Source organism: Solanum stenotomum, chromosome 12, assembly GCF_019186545.1.
Source record: "Solanum stenotomum isolate F172 chromosome 12, ASM1918654v1, whole genome shotgun sequence".
In the NCBI taxonomy this organism is placed as follows: Eukaryota; Viridiplantae; Streptophyta; class Magnoliopsida; order Solanales; family Solanaceae; genus Solanum; species Solanum stenotomum.
Genome location: NC_064293.1, coordinates 41,533,324 through 41,556,440, shown reverse-complemented (window position 1 = coordinate 41,556,440; position 23,117 = coordinate 41,533,324). Strand labels below are relative to the sequence as shown.

The 23,117-nt window shown below is 36.2% G+C and overlaps 1 protein-coding gene across 5 annotated transcripts in view; it reads left to right on the top strand.

Moving 5' to 3' along the window:
- Window positions 1-4,925: 4,925 nt before the first annotated feature.
- Window positions 4,926-23,117, top strand: part of LOC125847672 (uncharacterized) — a 126,383-nt gene continuing 108,191 nt past the window's right edge. For 2 of the 5 annotated variants that reach the window (XM_049527327.1, XM_049527326.1), the window contains exons 1-27: window positions 4,928-5,271; window positions 5,354-6,111; window positions 7,172-7,297; window positions 7,379-7,464; window positions 8,119-8,227; window positions 8,756-8,851; window positions 8,996-9,058; window positions 9,163-9,222; window positions 10,159-10,227; window positions 11,190-11,271; window positions 11,391-11,443; window positions 11,519-11,617; window positions 11,743-12,975; window positions 13,189-14,190; window positions 14,261-14,596; window positions 15,095-15,353; window positions 15,446-15,668; window positions 15,773-16,163; window positions 16,672-16,821; window positions 16,914-17,135; window positions 17,244-17,465; window positions 18,221-18,898; window positions 19,486-19,746; window positions 19,829-20,176; window positions 20,415-20,827; window positions 20,933-21,362; window positions 21,803-23,101. In XM_049527327.1, the coding sequence (XP_049383284.1) occupies window positions 5,214-5,271; window positions 5,354-6,111; window positions 7,172-7,297; window positions 7,379-7,464; window positions 8,119-8,227; window positions 8,756-8,851; window positions 8,996-9,058; window positions 9,163-9,222; window positions 10,159-10,227; window positions 11,190-11,271; window positions 11,391-11,443; window positions 11,519-11,617; window positions 11,743-12,975; window positions 13,189-14,190; window positions 14,261-14,596; window positions 15,095-15,353; window positions 15,446-15,668; window positions 15,773-16,163; window positions 16,672-16,821; window positions 16,914-17,135; window positions 17,244-17,465; window positions 18,221-18,898; window positions 19,486-19,746; window positions 19,829-20,176; window positions 20,415-20,827; window positions 20,933-21,362; window positions 21,803-23,101 (9,126 nt within the window). In that variant the 5' untranslated portion in view covers window positions 4,928-5,213. Of the gene's footprint in view, window positions 5,272-5,353; window positions 6,112-7,171; window positions 7,298-7,378; window positions 7,465-8,118; window positions 8,228-8,755; window positions 8,852-8,995; window positions 9,059-9,162; window positions 9,223-10,158; window positions 10,228-11,189; window positions 11,272-11,390; window positions 11,444-11,518; window positions 11,618-11,742; window positions 12,976-13,188; window positions 14,191-14,260; window positions 14,597-15,094; window positions 15,354-15,445; window positions 15,669-15,772; window positions 16,164-16,671; window positions 16,822-16,913; window positions 17,136-17,243; window positions 17,466-18,220; window positions 18,899-19,485; window positions 19,747-19,828; window positions 20,177-20,414; window positions 20,828-20,932; window positions 21,363-21,802; window positions 23,102-23,117 lie in introns of all 5 variants that reach the window. The other 3 variants (XM_049527330.1, XM_049527328.1, XM_049527329.1) reach the window with 3 other exon arrangements.

Genomic DNA, 23,117 nt, shown 5'->3' with positions numbered 1-23,117 from the left:
GGGTGGACGAGGATCGGGATGAAAAAATAAAAATTTGAAGTTGAAAATATTTTTTAAAAAACAAACTTAATTTTTTTTTCTTTTTGAAGGGGGTGGGGGGCTGATAGGGGGGTTGATGGGGGGCGAGGGTAGGGGGTGCGGAGGTAAAAAAATAAAAAATTGAAATTATAAATATTTTTTAAAAATAACTTTTAATATTTTTTTGGGAGGAGGTGGTGGTAGAGGGTGGGCGTAGGGGTGGGGGTAAGGGTGAGGGTGGGGTAAAAAAATTGAATTTTAAAACAAGCTTTAAAATTATTATTTTTTTGTTGGGGGTGGTTGGGGGGCCTGGTTTGAGGGTAGGGACAAAATAAATTGATTTTTTCAACAAAAAAATAATTGTAATTTGAAGTTGGAAGAGAGTTTTGAAAAATGTTTTCCTTAATTTTTGAAGGGAAGTCATTTTCCTTAAATTTGAGTAAAGAAAATAAGTTGATTTAAAAAACATTTTCCAAAACATTTAACCCAACCAAACATGAGAAAATTGAAAAATATTTTCCTTCATACCAAACACACCCTTAGTTTTTATTTGTTGATGTAAGTGCATGTCCCATGACTTTTCTTAACTGAATTCAAATTTAAACAATATTATAATTGAAAATTTATATTTGTTCAAATTACCCTAATTTGTATAACAAAGGTAATTGAAAATTTAAAGATATAAAACTTGATAAAGTAAATAAATAAAAGGAAAAACTACGTAATTAGACATACTTCACTATCATATATACTATTATTACCTATACTTGCATAATATTACGTATCTTACCATTAATTGACCGGTTTTTTTATCATCTATTGAAAAAGATACACTTAAATACATGCATTTTTTTTTTACCAAATACGCTAAAACAGAGAGAGAGGTGAGCGAGATTCGTTATGTATATCAGATACATGAGAGTCACATTAGATAAACTAGACACATATATATGTTGTATCTGGTGTAATTCACGTGTATCCAGGATACCAAATGCACAGTAGAGTGGCGAGCGAGATTATTTATTATGTATTACAAATACATGCGAATCCACTTGGATATAATGTATCTAGAACAAATTACACCTAAATTGAGTACAATGTATCTATAGCAAATTATATCTAATTTGGACCTCGTGTATCCCTATAATAAGAAAATTAATCTTTTTTATAATAATAAAATTATCCCTAATTAATACATTTAATAACAAATTAATTTTTGGTATATAAAATATAGTCATTAGCGACGATANAATGCACAGTAGAGTGGCGAGCGAGATTATTTATTATGTATTATAAATACATGCGAATCCACTTGGATATAATGTATCTAGAACAAATTATACCTAAATTGAGTACAATGTATCTATAACAAATTATATCTAATTTGGACCTCGTGTATCCCTAGATACATATATCTAGACGTATCTAGACACACTAAAATCGAATAAGATATGTAATATTACAAACTATAGTATATCTAAGTAATTAGCTCATAAATTAACCGTGAAATTTATGTAAGTTTTCCCCAAATAAACTCATAAAAATTCCCATAGTACTATGAGTTTTATTTTTATTTCTGTGTAAAGAAATATTATACGTACTTCGTACCAAATTGCACATCAGGTAATAGCATTACTAGTATCAACCAAATCCAAAGAAATAACAAAGCATGCCAAATTTATATGTAAAATTTTGATCACGTGAATTCATGGTTTTTTTTTTTTTTGTAAAATTAGATGTTTATGTATACATATTTTTAAAATCAACTAGTTTTTTGACACGTGCATTGCACGTGATTACCAATTCCAAAAATATATGTTATAGTAAATAGTATTGCTTATTTAAGCGAAGTTTTAAATAATAAGCTTAGCAAAAAATAATATTGCAGATTCTTTTGTGAATGTTCAATGTGGATCGTCATATCTATCTCTTATTCACGCAAACCTATGAAGATGGTCAATAAAATATTTTATTAGTTCAATGCAATAATGTATATATTTATAATTTCAATTTGATGAGGTTCAATTATCTAATTAGTCTTATCTCACTAATATTACTTTATAGACAATATTCGCTTTGTATTTTTCTTGTCAGATGTGCTTTGCATGTGTATTCCATGTTAAATTATTTAGATGTCATATGAATATGTGAAGTGAACAATTACATTTTATGTTTTCACATTGGTTTTAAAAAAAAAACTCGAAATATTTTAAAATAATATATTTTGAAGTTAGAAAATCTTGTTAACTTGATAATACATTTGTGACATATATAATACTTTAATTTAAATACAAATACCTACCCAAATATAAATATATATTTGCATTAATGAAATTATTTATCTCATACAAAATAACTATTAAATAAATAATAAAAATTAAATTAATACAAACTTCAACTGACGTTATTACAAGTCATATAAATTTTTCTTCGTCTAAAATACTAAAATATTAAGAATAATAAATAAGTAAAACAAAAGGGCAATGTTTATATAGTACCATTTTGAAGCAAACTTCATGAGAGTCTAAATCACACAAGTAACATTGATAAATAAAGTAATTCTTTTGTCTTGAACATCAAAATCAAATCGTGATAATTCTCTAAATTTTGAAAAAGATATTTAGAATCATCACAAGAGAAATTGTTAACAAAAACAAATGAATTTAGACTACATCATGTTAACTTCATATATTGGAACATTACATACTAATGTATACATTAAGTTAAAAAATAATTATTATATCATCAAAATTATTTTCCTCAAGTACTCGAGGTTATGGAATATACCCTCTTAGGATAGAACAACTTACTTCATCAGAATAGTGGTACCTCATATCCGCTAAACTTCGAATTCAGTCAACGACAATAAATTACACACAAAATTTAAAATGCAACAAGAAGAAGAGTAGAATATTAAAAAAATTATAGTTGAAAAATGAGAGAAAGCCCCTTTATTTATAGTCAACAAAAGATAGTATGAACAAATGTTTTTTTGTGTCTTATCTGAAAAGTCATGACCTTTTCGAGAAGTCACAAACCTTTGGAAAAGTCACAACTTATTGAAAAAATCACAATCCTTCGAAAAAAGTCACAACTTATCGAAATAGTCACAACTCATCGAAAAAGTCACAACCTAAGTTAGGGATATTATTGTAATTTAACATTCAAGTTAGGAGTTCATGCTTTTAAGGTAATATATAAATATATATATATATAGTATTATTTATTCACTTTCATATTCTTTCTTGATATGTCTACTTCTATTTCTAAAAACAACATAAAAGACATTTTATGATTTTAAGATCACATAAATAATATATTGCATATACTAAAACACCATTTATGACTAATAAGTCTGCTACTTTATTTTGTTCATGCTAAACTGCGGATTTCTCCTACATCTTTCTAAGTATACAATCATTAGGAATATCAAAATACACTACAATTTTATTTTATTTTAACTACTCATTATTGACATATTGTTAAATTATTCATCGCTAATAAGATTTTTCGATAATTCTATTATTGTCCATGAATTTTTGTTATTAAGGACAGAAGTTATCCCCCTTTTTTTTAATAAAAAGGTTTGGTTTATATAAATAATATAACAATATGATAGCCTCAATCGAATTACCATCAATTTATAATAGACTGAGGTCTGAGGCTATTAAAATTATATATGCTATTTTTGGTTGTTGATGTAATGTTACCACTTCAGCCATTATATTTATAGTGCATGAAATGCTTCAAAGTAGCCCAAAATCAATTAATCAATATTATTACAAATAACGCTACAGATTCTACCTTTGCAAATGTTTCTAGTACTATGAATTGCAAAGTGCAATGAATGTAGTATTTTTATATTAATAATTTTGTTTAATTTTTTTTTTAATAAGGAAAAAATCTATCTTTTTGTGATACTATTGAGGTGTCTCTATATTTATTTATTTAGTGAGTGAAAAAATTGTGATAGAAGCTAAAAAAGATAAAAACATGATACGATAATGTATATCTCTCTCCCCCTCTCCGTTCTCTCTCTATATATAAAATAACAACAACTGAAAAACTTGACGGAGATCAATATTAATTTATAATTTAATATTTGTATTGAATTACTAGAAAATTCTTTGAGCGAATAAAAAGGAGCATTAATCTTATTATTGTAAAATAACTCATTCTTTGCCCCTTTTTATTAGTATTTTCGAACTAGCCATTCTATATATCTTTTTGCATTGATACAATAGAAAATATCTCTGGATTGCGGTATATTTCTTAAAAAATTATGACTAATAAATATATAATTTCATCAATAAAATTTAGTTTATTTTATATTTACTTAATATAAATGCGATCTTGACTATTTATAACACATATATTTACTTAATGAATGTAGTATTTTCATATTAACAATTTTGTTTAATTTTTTTTTAATAAGGAAAAAATTTAGTATATTTTTTTGCATTGATACATTGAAAATATCTCCGGATAGTCATAGATTTTCTTAAAAATTATGAGTAATAAATACATAATTCCGCTAATAAAATTTAGTTTATTTTATATTTACTTAATTTAAATGCGATCTTGACTATTTGCAGTGCGCATATCTACCTTGATCTTATCGATTTTAATAAAACATAAATGTAAACTAATATAGTCAAACATACACTTACATGTATTTTGAAATTTTGACCCAATATAATAAAAATTAACATTTCTGATGATAAGTTGATACTTAGTTAGATCATAAGAAGGAAGTTAACACATAAAAATAAAATAAAATTGTAGTTAAGTGAACTTACGAAAGACATTAGGGGATAAATTACAATTATAACAAACACCGGGGAGTGTTACACAAAAAATATTTAGTGTTGAACCTTAAATAGCGTCCACCGCGAACCGGGCGGAGTTAGAACCCTCCGTCGTGGGAGAGGGAGAGAACGAAATTTACTTTCCCCGTCTTGTGCAGTTTCGATCAATTAGATCCTTTCTCAAAACCCTAGTCGAAAACCCCCCTTTTAAAATTCTCAAACAAAGCCAGCAATTTCAGTCCCAATTCGTTCAAATTACAACTCTGAATTATTGAAATTCAGTTCTCTTGAAAAGCTTCTCAATTTCTCGTAACTTAAACCCCAGTTCAAGTCCGTTTGCTTCAAAGATCGTTGATTTCTGCATCAGGTTTTGAGGGTTTATACAACATGAGTCCTATTCAGGATTTCGAGCAGCATTCGCGGCACCTTTTCGAAGCCGACCTCCGTACTTCACTACCTTACTGTTCACTGTGTTTTTTTTTGTTTTTTTCTCTCTCTGATTAATTGTGTATATGTGTGTGTAACAGCAATTCAAACAAGACTACAGATGGCAATGGAGGTACGGGATAGTTTGGAGATAACGCACACAGGGGAGTATTTGAATTTCTTAAAATGCTATTTTCGGGCGTTTTCTGGTGTTTTATATCAGATTACAAAGCCACAGTTCTCAGATAATCCTGAACATAAGCTGAGGAACATTGTGATTGAGATACTAAATAGGCTTCCTCATAGTGAAGTACTAAGACCATTTGTACAGGAGCTTTTGAAGGTGGCAATGCACGTTCTAACAACGGATAATGAAGAAAATGGCTTAATTTGCATCCGTATTATCTTTGATTTGCTTCGGAACTTTAGGCCTTCTTTAGAAAATGAAGTTCAACCCTTTTTGGACTTTGTTTGTAAAATTTACCAGAATTTTAGGGCTACTGTAAGCTATTTCTTTGAGAGTGGGGCAATGGCAGTACCTCCACCGCCCATGCCCACGTCGTCTGTGTCCTCTTTGGGTGAGGCAGATGTGAAGCCAATGGAGGTGTCAGATCAAATGAGTACTTCTAATGGGTATTTTGGTGCTGGTCAGCTTAATCCCACTACGAGATCATTTAAGATAGTTACTGAGAGTCCGTTGGTGGTGATGTTCCTGTTTCAATTATATGGCCGGCTGGTTCAGACAAATATTCCCCATTTGTTGCCCTTGATGGTTTCAGCCATATCAGTGGCGGGGCCTGAAAAGGTGCCTCCTCATTTGAAGACCCACTTTATTGAACTGAAGGGTGCGCAAGTTAAGGTAAGATTTTGATCTCTTTTAAATACTCTTTTCACTTGAGCTCTTCAGTTTTTGTGCAAATTGGTACAAGTCACCTCCTTTTTAGGCCAATTCTGATCATCAAGTTATTTAACAATTGCTCATGATAGTTCTTTGAGTTTTCCGAAGAAAAGAAGCTCTTTTAAACTCTTTTTTTTTTGATAATGGTAACTAGAAGCTCTTTTAATCTTATTCTTTATCTATTGCTTTTAGTTTATTGACATGACCTACTTATGCTCATATTTGGAGAACTTGGTTTTCTGTACATTCTGCTGTGCCATGTCTAGTGGGTTTTCTTCTGCCATCAGGCTGTCCCTACTCCCTGGCATAATTAACTGATCATAGAGTGACCTTACCTGAAAAAAATGATGATCTTGAGTGAATTTTTGAAGTCTCTGTGGCATAAAGTACCAACAGGAAAAAGAAATTAAAATATATAGCAGAAGTCCATCCACCGCTCAACATCACCACCCACCAACCAAAAGAATTTAAAAGAAATTCAAGGGTGGAGCGTTCTCGTGATTTCTAATAGTGTGTCCAAGCGCAAAACCCCGAAAGAAGTGGCCGAGCGGTTGAAGAGTTGGAGTGACAACCTTGGTACCAAGATTAGAATGCCATAAGAGCGACACTAGGTGAAGTTTTCCTATCTGTCTAAGCTAGGTGAAGTTTTCCTATCTGTCTAAGCTTTGGTGGTAGAAATATCCTGTACGTGCACTAGCAGGAGGTTGGAGGTAATTGGTAAATCAGTTGAGGCGCACACAAGTTGGCATGAACACCATGGTTATTAACTAAAAATTTTGTTGGAGCACAAGCAGTTATGTTTGAGGGAATGTCCCAAATTCTTATTAATCATACTTACCAAAAAAAGTGACGACCCAGATTTATTAATATTATTTTACCTCCATCGTCAATAAATTGGAAAATATGTCCGTTTCTGCTTGTTTTCTGTTCACCTTTATCTAATTCTTTTCTAGTTAACTTACATTTTCCCATTCATTTTGAGGGGTAGGACTAAACAGACTTCTTTTGTTCAAATCTGCAGACAGTTTCTTTCTTGACTTACCTGTTGAAGAGTTTTGCTGACTACATTAAGCCGCACGAAGAGAGTATATGTAAAAGCATTGTGAATCTGCTTGTCACATGTTCAGACTCAGTGTCTATCCGAAAGGTGAACTCCTTGAGATGCTCCTTGCTAACTTGACTTTTCATTGCTTTTGCATATAGTTGAAAACTGAACTTTGTTGTTTAGGAACTGCTGGTGGCCCTCAAACATGTTCTTGGGACAGACTTCAAGAGGGGTTTGTTTCCCCTTATTGACACTCTTTTGGAAGAGAGGTAAACTTTCAATCAGATGTTGGCTGGGAAAAAAAACTCTTGTTTTCTTGTGGCTGCAGAAATTTAGTTTCTTAAATGAGGTTGATAAAAATTGTTCAGCCGGTAAAAGCTGTTTGTGAAGTGTTCCCCATTCACCATTACCTGTAAAAGTGTCCATGCATTTGCCTTGTCCCTGGATTAGTACTACTTTACTGGCTTTTTGGCCCAGTCTTGCATTTCTATATATATTTATCTGGTTAGGGAGTTCCTGAACTGCACGTAGAATCTAATTTGTGGACTGCAGTGCGGCTTGTGGCAATTTCTGGAACTAGGTGTATTGAAGTGTGTTTACAGAACTGTGCCTTTTGATGGCAGACAATTGGAAAGGGTTGATAGGAATCAAGATTAGGAGACTAACCAACAACATTAAATAAAATTTGTTGCTGTTAGCACTCCTCCAAGAAAATGTATCCACTAAGTCGCTGTTAAAGTATGTATATGTGTTTGGAAAACTTCTTGCCAGTTCTTGCCTTCTTGGTGCATGTTTCTTGCAATTGTGGATCGTATTTTTTATCTTGTTTTTGTCTGTGGGAATTCAGGAATGAGTAAGGATTAGTCAATTAAGTCTCTCTTGGTTAGATGTATCAATTTGATGTTTGAAATAAACTCCATCAGGGTCCTTGTTGGAACTGGCCGTGCATGCTTTGAGACATTGAGGCCTTTGGCTTACAGCCTATTGGCGGAGATTGTTCACCATGTCAGGGGGGATCTTTCTTTGTCCCAGGTATTGCATGCTTTAATACTTTTGTGCTTTTTTGCAAGAAGATGTTGATTTCCGTGGTAGTCTGTTGGTCTTATTGCCTTCTTAAAGATGATTCTTGGTGAAATGATTTATGTGAATGAATGCCTTTGCACCTCCTCCCTAGTTCCCCAACACAGTGGAATGTTGTATGATTCTGATTCTGTTAGAATTATGTTGGATAAAGGCCTTACCAAAGAAAGACTTTTATGGATAAACGGTACTAGTTGAGTCCCGTTCGTGACAAAGAAGCTTAAGATAAAGAAGGAGAGGGGTCGAATTGCCTGATAGTTTGCTTCTTCAATTAATTAATGCTTGAAATATTGTGGTTGATGAACATTAGTAGTTAGATTTTTCTATGTTGTCACCCTTCTCCTTGTCTAATATTTATTTATCAAGTTTCTTATGTGATCTGTATTTTCTTCCCATCTTTCCACTGATAATTCCGTCTGCATATGCTTTCTTTTCCTCTGCTACTACTGAAAAAGATATATTTTGATTTACTGTGTGCAGTTATCACGAATAATTTATCTTTTCTCAAGCAACATGCATGATGCTTCTTTGTCGCTCAGCATCCATACCACATGTGCTCGTTTGATGTTAAATCTGGTAAGGACCATATTCTCTTCTCTGAAAGAGTTTTGTACATCTGCTCCCCCGTCATTTCACCTGTATTGTAAATAGATGCTTTGGACCTTTAGATGGTAGTGGTCATTGTTCAATTTGACAGATACCCTCATATTCCTTTGACAGGTGGAACCAATTTTTGAGAAAGGTGTTGACCAGCAATCCATGGATGAAGCAAGGATTTTGTTGGTCTGGGACTACTATTGCATATTTTAAGACTATTTGTTTCTCGGAAAACCACAGTTACTAAAGATATTTGTGTACTAGAACTCATGTCATCATATTTGTGTTAGGGTCGGATTTTGGACGCTTTTGTCGGCAAATTCAACACGTTTAAGCGTACAATTCCGCAGGTAATAAATCGATTTCAACTTTCAGTTAGATGATGTGGAATTCTCTTGGGTCTTTGGGCTTCTTGCAACTCTATTGACTTATATTTTTGAGAAAGATCAGTAGCTCTATTAACTCTATGTTCGGATGCAGAACAAAAAGCCTGTATTAAGCACCATATAATTTATCCTTATTTTTGTTGTCTCGATACAAGTAGCTTTGAACTTAGTTGCAGTCTATTGTTTTTTAATCTTGTATAGCTTCATGGTTGTAAGTTGGAGATTATTAAACTCACAAAAATACTACTGCTATTTCCAGTTTAGCTCTCCCTTTTTGTTATCCTAGTTCCGACCAGTATTGCTTGTTTAATCTAATCACATATCATAATCCAGTTTTTAATCTGTGTATTATGATTCACTTCCCTTTCCAAACAACTCATTAGAAACTTAAAGATATCAAGTGTGCAAATAGAAAAAATAATTAATAAAAATAGGTTCTGAAATTGTTGGGTAACGATGTCCAAGAACTTTGTTGTTCTTGGTTTGCTGTTTGGATTCCCTTCAGCTTTATGCAATCTAAATCCAGTTTAATCTCTGTAATTCTGTAGTACCATCTTGGTACAGCTCATAATGTAGGAGTATTAGGTTGTGCACAATATTGTAAATAGATATTCATTGCTTCTAATTAAGTAATTAAATATTCTCTTTGTAGAAAAACTAATTAAGTAGTCTATAAATATAAATTATTCTATGGTATCCATGGGAATATTATGAAATATTCTCTAATCTAGTGTTACGAATTTCGTTTATACATGTGTACTGTGCTCAATGACATTCACAGGGACTTCCTGAATACAATGGCATCAAATGTGCTTATTTGTCGGATATTTCCCGCTTCCCCGTTTATAAACCAATCAGCTGTATTCAGACTAATACTTCCTCCGTATATTTGGATTGTAGTTACTTGAAGAGGGGGAGGATGTGAAAGGTCGATCTACATTGAGGTCAAAACTAGAACTTCCAGTGCAGGTAATTTTCGTGAATATCTTTGCTTTCCTCAATTCAGTGCTTTCCTGAGTTGTCAAGCTATTTTTGAGGTGTTATGTAATTCTTCTAGTTCTAATGCCTTATTTTAAATTTTATTTTATGTGTATTGATAATTTGCATATTCAATGGTATAAATTGAACAAATTGTTTAAGTGATAGTTATAATCACATTATAGTTGACGGGGAAGTCCTTAGAGTTGGTGAAAATTCTCAAGAAGAGAAAGATAAATATAGCTTGTGTCCAAGAGACTAGANTTTGATTTGTTATTCCATTTTTCTGATAAGTAAGACATAACTTTTATATGTGAGGTTGTTGGGATCCTTAAATAGAATAAAAAGAATCTCTTTCTACCACTAATTATAAAAAATAAGCTTCTTATTGCCAAAAGTTCATTTATGTGCCTGAACTTCGTTTTCATAATTAAAACTTCTTCCTGTCCCCAAGGCTTAGCTCAAGTGGCAAAAGGTGGAGGATTTGTGGCTTAGGTCGCAGGTTCAAGCCCCACACCATGCAAAGCGAAGCCTGGTATTTAAGTGGAGAAGGGTAGAGGGGCGGACCCATTATCCACCGAGTTTAGAAGGTTGTGATTGGTCCAAAGGGCGGGTTACAGACGGATTTCTCGGTTATCAAAAAAAAAATAAAAAAAAATAATTAAAACTTCTTCCTGTGTAGCCTTTCTAGTGCAAATTAGATCATGAATCTCTTGAACACATAATGAGAATCCACTAGTATAAAGATTGTACACTAGGGTGATACTGTTACTGACTTACTGGATTATTTTGTTGCTTGGCTGTTGTTGCTTCCTTTTTGCTTGAAAGAACACTCATAGACTAGAGGTGATGTTTGAAATGCCGGAATGTTTACTTTAGTAGTATTGTTCTGTGATTAAATTTCTTTGTTTGTATTTGGTCTTCTCTCTTGACCGTGAAGTGTAATTTTCTAGGCGGTACTCAATTTGCAAGTCCCTGTGGAGCACTCTAAGGAAGTCAATGATTGCAAGCATCTGATTAAAACTTTGGTTATGGGTAACAATTCACTAACATTACCCTGTAGATCATGAATGATAGATGAACCGTCTTGCTCTTTTCTAATTTGAGTTAGTCTGCTCTTTTTCTTTGTAACTAGTTACTTTTACGTCTTTTAGGAATGAAAACCATAATATGGAGCATCACCCATGCACATTTGCCTCGATCACAGGTATATAATATTAACTGTTCCAGGAGTTGCACCTTCATATTTCTACTTTTTCTTATGTGGTCCAGCTGGTTCTAGGTTTCGGCTTCCACTCAGGGGACGCCTCCTCAAGTTCTTGCCTCAGCCTCGACTAGTTCATCAGTACCTCAACCTTTTAAAGGAATGAGAGAAGATGAGGTATTATGCTAATGCAGCATTTGATCTTGCCCACTTGCCTCAATTACATCACTTGAATCCTTGTTTAGGGGATGCTTGTGGCCGAGGAATGTTGTTAATTTACTTTATGTTTTAACTGTTGGTAGGTTTGGAAAGCTTCTGGTGTGCTTAAAAGTGGTGTTCATTGCTTGGCATTATTTAAAGAGAAGGAGGAAGAGAGAGAAATGATCCATCTTTTTTCCCAGATTTTGGCTATTATGGAACCACGGGATCTAATGGACATGTTCTCCTTGTGTATGCCTGAATTGTTTGAGTGCATGATTTCTAACACACAGCTAGTCCACATCTTTTCCAGCCTATTGCAAGCACCAAAGGTCTTTAGACCATTTGCAGATGTCCTTGTTAACTTCCTTGTAAGCAGCAAACTTGATGTCCTGAAGCATCCAGATTCACCTGCAGCAAAGCTGGTTTTGCATCTTTTTCGGTTTTTGTTTGGTGCTGTTGCAAAGGCTCCTTCAGACTGTGAGCGCATTCTGCAACCTCATGTGCATGTTATTATGGAAACTTGCATGAAAAATGCAACTGAGGTAGAAAAACCCATTGGTTATTTGCAACTCCTTCGTACAATGTTCCGTGCCCTTGCTGGAGGAAAATTTGAACTTCTATTGCGTGACTTGATTTCTATGCTGCAACTCTGTCTGAGTATGCTATTGGCTTTGCTTGAGGGGCCTAATGGTGAAGATATGAGGGAACTTCTGCTGGAGCTTTGCTTGACACTGCCTGCACGGTTAAGTTCACTGTTACCTTACCTTCCTCGCCTGATGAAGCCTCTTGTTATGTGTCTCAAAGGAAGTGATGACCTAGTGAGTCTTGGTTTAAGAACACTTGAGTTCTGGATTGATAGTTTGAATCCTGATTTTTTGGAACCAAGCATGGCAAATGTCATGTCTGAGGTGATTTTGGCATTATGGTCTCATTTGAGGCCCGCACCTTATCCTTGGGGTGGGAAGTCTCTGCAGCTCCTTGGCAAGTTAGGTGGGCGTAATAGGCGTTTTCTCAAAGAACCTCTTGCTCTTGAATGCAAGGAGAATCCTGAGCATGGGCTTCGTGTGATCCTTACATTTGAACCATCCACTCCATTTTTGGTGCCATTAGATCGTTGTATAAATCTTGCGGTGGCTGCTGTCATGCAAAGAAGTGCTATTGTGGATGCTTTCTACCGAAGACAAGCTCTGAAATTTCTTCGTGTATGCCTGTCATCTCAACTTAATCTTCCAGGTAGTGCTACTGATGATGGATTTACTTCTAGGATGCTATCGACATTGTTGGTTTCCTCAGTTGATCCATCTTGGAGAAGATCAGAGACATCTGATATAAAGGTTGGTGATATAACTTAGTTGATGTGTTTATTTCTAAAAACCTGTTGATGACTTCATTGGTGGTAATTCCTTTATTTTATGTTGCTGGCTGTAGCAATATCAGATATTTATTGAATCTAGTAATTGCCTGAGAGTTAGAGAGATTTCAGGTTATCTTCTTATCTTGTTTCCAACTTGATTCATATAGTATTGATTGAAATGTCATGCTTCTAGGCTGACCTGGGCGTCAAGACAAAGACTCAACTCCTTGCTGAAAGATCTGTTTTCAAAATTCTCCTTATGACCATTATCGCAGCAAGTGCTGAACCAGATCTGCATGATTCCAAAGATGAGTATGTCATCAGTGTCTGTCGACATTTTGCCATCATATTTCATATAGAAAGCTCTGCTGCCCATGGTACTCTTTCTGCTGCTCCAGTTGGTGCTTCTGTGCTTTCGTCTAGCACCATTGTTAGTGCAAAGTCAAGATATAGTACTTCTTCCAACCTGAAAGAGTTGGACCCTCTTATCTTTTTGGATGCTTTAGTGGATGTCCTGGCAGATGAAAATAGACTGCATGCCAAGGCAGCTTTAAATGCACTAAATGTATTTGCTGAGACACTTCTATTCCTTGCTCGCTCAAAACATTCAGATGTATTGATGTCAAGAGGAGGTCCTGCTACACCTATGATGGTCTCTAGCCCATCAATGAGTCCTGTATATTCTCCACCTCCTAGTGTTCGTGTCCCTGTTTTTGAGCAGCTTCTTCCCCGTCTTCTGCATTGTTGCTTTGGATGTACATGGCAATCACAAATGGGGGGAGTCATGGGGCTTGGTGCTTTGGTTGGGAAAGTCACCGTTGAAACTTTGTGTGCTTTTCAAGTGCGTATTGTGCGTGGACTTGTTTTTGTTCTCAAAAGACTTCCTGTTTATGCCACTAAAGAGCAGGAGGAGACCAGCCAGGTGCTTACACAAGTTCTTCGTGTGGTGAATAATGTTGATGAAGCAAATAGTGAAGCGCGGAGGCAAAGCTTCCAAGGAGTAGTTGAATACTTCGCATTGGAATTGTTTAATCCTAATGTGTCTATCAATGTGAGGAGGACTGTGCAGTCTTGTTTAGCACTTCTCGCAAGCAGGACTGGTAGTGAGGTTTCTGAGTTGCTTGAGCCCCTATACCAACCTTTGCTTCAGCCTCTTGTAGGGCGTCCATTACGGTCAAAGACTGTTGAGCAACAGGTAAAATTTTGTTGCTAAGAGTTATTTTTATGATTTTCTTGCATCTGAACTTATTATCTTGTATCTTCAGGTGGGGACTGTTACAGCTTTGAACTTTTGCTTGGCCTTGAGACCTCCACTTCTAAAGTTGACTCAGGAGCTAATTAGTTTCCTGCAAGAAGCATTGCAAATAGCTGAGGCTGATGAAACAGTATGGGTTATTAAATTTATGAATCCTAAGGTTGCAAACTCATTGAACAAATTGCGCACAGCCTGCATTGAATTACTCTGTACTGCTATGGCATGGGCCGATTTTAAAACCCAAAATCAATCTGAACTGCGCTCAAAAATTATTTCGATGTTCTTCAAGTCTCTGACAAGCAGAACCTCAGAAATTGTAGCTGTTGCAAAGGAAGGGTTGAGACAGGTTGGTTTTAGCTCTCTGACATCAGATTTTTTCATTCCATCATCACTTATTGATTTTGTCTAATCTTCCATGCTTATGTCATATTATTGAATCTTCTTAGAAATGTGATTAGGTTACAGTCATGTTCCTTTGGACATTTCTTTACTGGTGAGGTTGGGAGAAAAATAACTTGTTTTAGTTTGCGGGACTGTAAGTACAAATAGATGAAAAGGGAGTGCAGTTAGGCTTGGCAGAGAATCAATTTTTGTGTGCCTATGTAGAACATTGGGTGTTGTATTTAAAGGCATTTTTGAGCATGTTTTGCATTAGACTCTCATCTTCTACTCCCTAAGGCATACTGATGTTTTGGATTATGTACACATGGTTTGGTGGATGCTTGCTTTTCTGTTGCATGCTATAACTTTCAGTCAATTCTTTGTTGTTGGTATAGCTTTTTGTCAATTCTTTGCTTCATTAGTTTTAGTTTCTTCTTTCATTCATGGTGTCTTTGTTATGTAGGTCATACAGCAGCAAAGGATGCCTAAAGAACTTCTACAAAGTAGCCTTAGGCCTATATTGGTTAACTTGGCCCACACTAAAAATCTCAACATGCCTCTTCTTCAAGGTTTGGCCCGCCTGCTTGAACTACTGGCCAATTGGTTTAATGTGACCTTAGGTGGCAAGTTACTGGAGCATCTTAGGAAATGGTTGGAACCTGAAAAGCTAGCACAGTGTCAGAAGTCGTGGAAGGCTGGAGAGGAACCAAAAATAGCTGCTGGTAGGATACGGCTTTGCTCCTAATAATCGTATGGGTATCTTCTATGCGGATATACTTCTGTTTTTGACACGTATTTTTCCTTGCGGTTGCAGCTATTATCGAACTCTTCCACCTGCTTCCCTCTGCGGCTGGGAAGTTTCTGGATGATCTTGTGACATTGACTATCGAATTGGAAGCAGCCCTTCCACCTGGGCAGTTTTACAGTGAGATTAACAGTCCATATAGGCTGCCATTGACCAAGTTCCTGAATCGATATCCAACTGTTGCTGTGGATTACTTTCTTGCTCGGCTATGTCAACCTAAATACTTCAGGCGGTAGGCATTATGCTTGTTGAAATTGTGTTCCCTGGTTTGTGGTACGAGCAGTTATGTTGCTTTTTTGCTTCTACAGATCTCTGATTTGTTTAATATATTTGCAGCTTTATGTACATCATAAGGTCAGATGCTGGGCAGCCTTTAAGAGAAGAACTTGCAAAATCACCGGAAAAGATAATTGCAAGTGCTTTTCCTGAATTTATTGCCAAATCTGATGCATCTGCTGTACAAGAATCTTTGAGTCGGCCAAGCACTTCTACTGGTGATGAAGGCCTTGGTACTCCTCAAGTCGAGGCTTCTATTCCTTCAGCTTCAACGAATGTGGCTTCTCAAGATGCTTATTTCCAGGGTCTTGCCTTAGTGAAAACTTTGGTCAAGTTGATGCCCAACTGGTTACAGAACAACCGTGTTATCTTTGATACTCTGGTACTGATGTGGAAGTCACCAGCAAGAATCTCCCGTCTGCAGAATGAACAGGAATTAAATTTAGTTCAGGCAAGTTACGTTGTGTTTTCGTGATAACTGGTATTTTTATTCTTCATTACATAATCATCCCTGGATAATTGTTTGTTTCCAAGGTGCTTGTTCCACATGAAAGCTTTATCTCTTTGATTGCTTTATGGTGTAAAATTTATTCTTCCGTGACTTTTGTTTTTGATAGTTGAGACCCTTGTAGCAACTTGGACTGTTTTTAGCTGGCTTGTGGTAAATTTTTATTCTCTCATGCTGTTTTTGATGAATTAATAATTAGTTCGCTCAGTCTATTGGGGAAAATGACGATGGTTTACTTTTTGTTGCCATGCTACTTTAACTAGTCTAGAAACAATTATTGCTTAATGAGCAGATAATTGTATTATTTCTTAGGTTCCAAAAGTATTGCTTGTCTTCATTTATGCCAAGATGTTCTAATGATGCTTTTGGTTTGGTTTATTATTCAGGAAATTGGTTTTTGATTTTTCTTTCATATGAATTTCCTTCTAACTTATGGAATACAAATTTTCAGGTCAAAGAGAGCAAATGGCTTGTCAAATGCTTCCTGAATTATTTGCGACATGATAAAACTGAAATCAATGTTCTGTTTGATATCCTTTCCATCTTTCTCTTTCGTACTCGTATAGATTTTACCTTCTTGAAGGAGTTCTATATCATTGAGGTATGTTTGCTAGGCTGCTATCTGTCTATCATGTTTTTTCTCTAGATGGATGTATCTTAGTTTTGATAACCCTTTGTTGGCTTGCGATTAAGGTTGCTGAAGGCTATCCACCCAACATGAAGAGAACCCTGCTCCTGCATTTTTTGAACCTTTTCCAGTCTAGACAACTTGGTCATGATCATTTGGTGGTTGTAATGCAAATGCTTATTCTTCCAATGCTAGCTCACGCATTTCAGAATGGTCAGACTTGGGATGTAGTTGACTCTGCAATAATTAAGACTATTGTTGACAAGCTTCTCGACCCTCCAGAAGAGGTAAATGATTGCATCTCTTTATGTTCTTATGGAGTTCATTTTCTCTTATGGTTAATCTTGTGTTGATTTTGGGTGTATTTCATTTTCTTCCCTGATTTATCTTTGTAGGTTTCTGCTGATTATGATGAGCCTTTGAGGATAGAGCTTCTGCAACTTGCTACTCTGCTTCTCAAGTATCTACAGACAGACCTTGTTCATCACCGGAAGGAACTTATTAAGTTTGGTTGGAATCATCTGAAACGTGAAGATAGTGCTAGTAAACAGTGGGCATTTGTTAATGTCTGCCATTTCTTGGAGGCTTATCAAGCTCCAGAGAAAATTATTCTTCAGGTACCACTATTTGTGGTGGTTTCATGATGCCATCTGCATGCAATATGTCACTGGCGTTAAGTTCTATTAATTATATATTTCAATTAATCTATAAAACTCTCTCCAAGATAAATTCCCTTATCTCACCTGAACTTTTGTTGTAGTGAATATAGACTTCTATATATTCAATCAGATTCAATCACCTCACTGATATTAGCTGTATCAATAGACATAGTATTTCATTGCTTTGATGTACCCTCGTCAGTGACATGTTTTATGCTAGCCTTCAGAAGCATTTGCTGTAACCTTCTCTTGTGTTATTTTCCAAAGGCCATCTATGTAGAGAGGTTGTGGTGTATTCTCTGTTCTATCCATTTGTGCTCTAAATGTATGCAACAAGCTTTAGTTCTTATGTGTTTCTCCTGTTTGTGAGATATCTCCTTCTATTCCATTGCCTCCAAACAGTACAATGCTGTTTGTAATTTGGCCAACTTTGATTACAGGTTGTTCTCCGTATGTGCAATAGTTTGCAAGTCTTCAAAAGAATATTTTATTGAAGGTTATATTTTTATGCTTATGAATAGGATAAAAATGTAGGTTGTGTTTGCATGAGTTTGTGATGTCTGTTACTTTTCTACTTTATCCCATTATGAGGATTGTGGAAGAATTTGTGGTTTTCTTATTGATGGTTGACACAACTTAAATTCTTTCTGTGAACTATGTGGTGATCTATTTTCTTAGTGCAACCTAATCTTAGAGGGAGTTAGTTACTGCAGGTATTTGTCGCTCTCCTTAGGACTTGCCAGCCGGAGAATAAAATGTTGGTTAAACAAGCACTTGATATACTCATGCCAGCACTTCCAAGAAGGTTACCTCTTGGTGATTCCCGTATGCCTATCTGGATTCGTTACACCAAAAAGATTCTCGTTGAGGAGGGTCACTCTATCCCTAATCTCATCCACATATTCCAGCTCATAGTTCGCCATTCAGATCTATTCTACAGTTGTAGAGCACAGTTTGTACCTCAGATGGTGAACTCTCTGAGTCGCCTGGGATTGCCATATAATACTACGGCTGAAAATAGACGACTTGCAATTGAACTTGCTGGGTTGGTTGTGAACTGGGAACGACAAAGACAAAGCGAAATGAAAATAGTACCTGCTAATGATGGGACCGGTCAAAATGCTGATGGATTGAGTCATGCTTCTGCTGGTAGTGTTGATCCCAAGCATCCAACAGATGGATCTTCATTCTCAGAAGACCCTAGTAAGCGTGTGAAGGTTGAACCTGGTCTTCAATCCCTTTGTGTTATGTCACCTGGCGGTGCTTCATCAATTCCTAATATTGAAACTCCTGGATCTGGCGGGCAACCTGATGAAGAGTTTAAGCCAAATGCAGCTATGGAGGAAATGATTATTAATTTCCTGATCAGAGTATGGTTTTTCCCTGAAATGGTTTGTGAAGCTCTAGGCAGGAGCATACTTCATTCTATTTAATCCTGTTTTTGCCTTTTCCTTCTATTTGGTGAACATGAAATTGGCTATTGGATTCAGTTCCTTGAAAGAATATAGTTCGTGAATCTTTGGCTTTTATTTATACTCTTGCCTGTAATTTGCACTTTTTGGTATACAAGTCAAATTTGTTAAATGCTTGTGTAGGTCTTCAACCTGATTTTCCTGAGATGCTTCCCTTCCAAGTCTTTGAAGTAGTTCTGTTCTGTATGGACTTTCTTTATTCACTTGCTTCAAAAGAACTCAGTAGATAATGCAATTTATTATGTGAAGCTACAGTTTGATGTTCATATTCAATCATTACTTCTGTTTTTTAGTGTGTGGGTTTTGGGGGTGGATAGTACAGCTGAATCTTTTTGAGCATGGGGGAGTCCTGCTTTGTTTTCTTTTCATAATGTTGGGGATATTATGTTTCTTTTTTCAATTTATTTTTTCCATTTTACAATACTATTCTAGTGGAAGTTTTTTTTTTCTTCATGATTTGAGGTTTCTTCGTTCTCTGATGTTAACTTGTTTGGGTCTGGCATCAGGTAGCGTTAGTGATAGAGCCCAAAGATAAGGAAGCAAGTTTGATGTACAAACAAGCTTTGGATCTCTTATCACAAGCTTTGGAAGTGTGGCCAAATGCTAATGTCAAATTTAATTATTTGGAGAAGCTGCTCAACAATCTACCACCCTCTCAGTCAAAGGACCCTTCCACAGCACTTGCCCAGGGTCTAGATGTAATGAACAAGGTTCTTGAGAAGCAACCTCATCTGTTCATCCGCAACAATATCAACCATATATCTCAGGTATGTCCCTAGGCAGAACCATTTACTATGACCCTACTTCCAATTGGTGCACTTCATCTCAAATATGCAATTTTTTTTAAAGATTCTAGAACCGTGCTTCAAGTTCAAAGTGCTAGATGCTGGGAAGTCAATGTGTTCCCTCTTGAAAATGGTTTACGTTGCTTTTCCACCTGAAGCATCTAATACAACACAAGATGTGAAGATGTTGTATCAAAAGGTAGAAGAGCTTATACAGAAGCACCTTGCTGCTGTTGCAACTCCTCAGACTTCTGGAGAAGACAATTCAGGTAGCATGGTGAGCTTTGTGCTTTATGTAATCAAATCCTTGGCAGAGGTGCACAAAAACTTTATTGAGCCAGTAAATCTGGTCCGTCTTCTTCAGCGCCTGGCTCGAGATATGGGGTCATCCATTGGTTCCCATGTGCGGCAGGTATTGCATAATGTTTGGATGCTGTATTTATTATCAATAGTTTCTGCTGATTCATAGGTGGGAGTATGAGATGTGTTTATTTAGTAATTCTTGAGTGTCTTTTGGTATAAGCTAGAGTTCATTTTATACATTTTTCTTGAGTTAGAGCTTGCCCAATTCTTCTTTAAACTGTACAAGGCAGGATTTTTTTGAAGTAGTGGTTTTGTTGACTACAAAAATGGTATTCTCTCACGTACAGGGTCAGAGATCAGATCCTGATTCTGCCGTCACTTCTTCTCGTCAAGGTGCTGATGTTGGAGTCGTCATTGCCAACTTGAAATCTGTGTTGGGCCTTATTAGTGAAAGGGTCATGGCCATCCCAGATTGTAAACGACCTGTAACCCAAATTCTGAACTCCCTGCTTTCTGAGAAGGGTACTGACTCTTCTGTGTTGCTTAGCATACTAGATGTAATAAAGGGATGGATTGAAGAGGACATGACAAAACCTGGAGTTTCTATTGCATCTAATACCTTTCTTTCTCCAAAAGATGTTGTTTCTTTCCTCCAGAGGCTTTCACAAGTGGATAAACAGAACTTCACGCTCAGTGCTGCAGAAGAGTGGGACAAAAAGTATATTGAGCTTCTCTATGGTCTTTGTGCAGATTCAAACAAGTAAGCCATCTTCATTTTTACTTATACTCATTCATTTTCAATTTGAGAGGTAATTCAGCTTGCTTTGACCATGGCTTGAGATGGAACAACCTTGTTGATTTCCAGGTATGCTCATTCTTTGCGTCACGAAGTTTTCCAGAAGGTAGAGAGGCAATATTTGCTTGGGATACGGGCAAAAGATCCTGAAATGAGAATGAAGTTTTTTACTCTTTATCATGAATCCCTTGGGAGAATGTTGTTCACAAGATTGCAGTACATCATCCAAATTCAGGATTGGGAAGCTTTGAGTGATGTATTTTGGCTGAAGCAAGGGCTTGATCTTCTTTTATCTATTTTGGTTGAGGATAAGTCCATAACGCTAGCTCCAAATTCTGCCAAGGTGCCTCCACTTGTAGTGGCGGGTTCTGTTGGTGATTCTATAGGGCCACAACCTATGGTCTTGGATATTCCAGAAGGTTCGGAAGAGGCTCCTCTAACCATTGATAGTTTTGTAGCAAAACATGCACAGTTTTTGAATGAAATGAGCAAGCTCCAGGTAATGGCATTTTCATTTAGCTGACGAACATATATACCTTTAAGGCTGTCACTGGCACAAGCACTCATGATCACAATTACAGTCGGTGTCTTTTCCTTGTTTATTTATTTCTTTGATAACCATTTTTTGTCAAATTTCTGTTATTCCATACTTCTGTATCTGGGTTTTAGTATTTTCCACCCGCAATACTTGAAACTCGGCTCTCCTATTGTTGAGCAGAATTCCCTTTTAGATTTGTTTATGCATTTTTCAATCATATATACACTTGTTGGACTGGTCATTTATTCTAATACGGTTGTTGTGACTCTTCTTGCATATTTGAAAGTCAATTTTAGCTATCCTTGTGAGATCTTTATTACAGCAATTTTACACATCATTATGTCTGCGTTACACTTTTTATCCGTAAGTCATCGTAAATTGAGATTTCGCCTTTGTTTAAGGTTGCTGATCTTGTCATTCCACTGAGAGAACTGGCACACACGGATGCAAATGTTGCGTATCACCTCTGGGTTTTGGTGTTCCCTATTGTGTGGGTGACTTTGCACAAGGAAGAACAGGTAGCGCTTGCAAAGCCAATGATAACTCTGTTATCAAAGGACTATCATAAGAAGCAGGCAACCCATCGGCCAAATGTTGTGCAAGCTCTTCTGGAAGGACTTCAGCTGAGTCATCCTCAGCCTCGAATGCCTAGTGAATTAATCAAATACATTGGAAAAACTTACAATGCATGGCACATTGCGTTAGCGCTGCTGGAAAGTCATGTTATGCTTTTCTTGAATGACACGAAATGCTCAGAGTCTCTTGCTGAGCTTTACCGATTACTCAATGAAGAAGATATGAGGTGTGGATTGTGGAAGAAACGGTCAATTACTGCTGAAACACGGGCTGGACTTTCTCTGGTTCAGCATGGCTATTGGCAGCGGGCTCAAAGTCTCTTCTACCAAGCCATGGTTAAAGCAACCCAGGGCACTTACAACAATACAGTTCCAAAAGCTGAAATGTGTCTCTGGGAGGAGCAGTGGTTAAGTTGTGCTAGTCAACTTAGTCAATGGGATGTATTGGTCGACTTTGGCAAGATGGTTGAAAATTATGAGATATTGCTTGATAGTCTGTGGAAACAGCCTGATTGGGCATATTTAAAAGACCATGTTATCCCAAAGGCTCAAGTGGAGGATAGTCCAAAACTGCGTATTATTCAGTCCTATTTTTCCCTTCATGAGAAGAGTACAAATGGCGTGGCTGAGGCTGAAAACACTGTTGGAAAAGGTGTTGATCTTGCTTTGGAACAGTGGTGGCAGTTACCTGAAATGTCCATTCATGCCAAAATTTCCCTTCTACAGCAATTTCAACAACTAGTTGAAGTTCAAGAATCAGCTAGGATAATTGTGGACATTGCCAATGGAAATAAACTCTCTGGAAATTCTGCTGTTGGCGTTCATGGTGGCCTATATGCTGATCTTAAGGACATCCTTGAGACATGGAGGCTAAGGATACCAAATGAATGGGACAGTTCGTCTGTTTGGTATGATTTACTTCAATGGAGGAATGAAATGTATAATGCTGTGATTGATGCTTTTAAGGATTTTGGTAGTACAAATTCACAGTTGCATCACCTTGGATATCGTGACAAGGCTTGGAATGTCAATAAGCTTGCTCATATTGCTCGTAAGCAGGGTCTTTATGAGGTGTGTGTGTCTGTGTTGGAGAAGATGTATGGACATTCAACCATGGAAGTTCAGGTACTACATACACTCC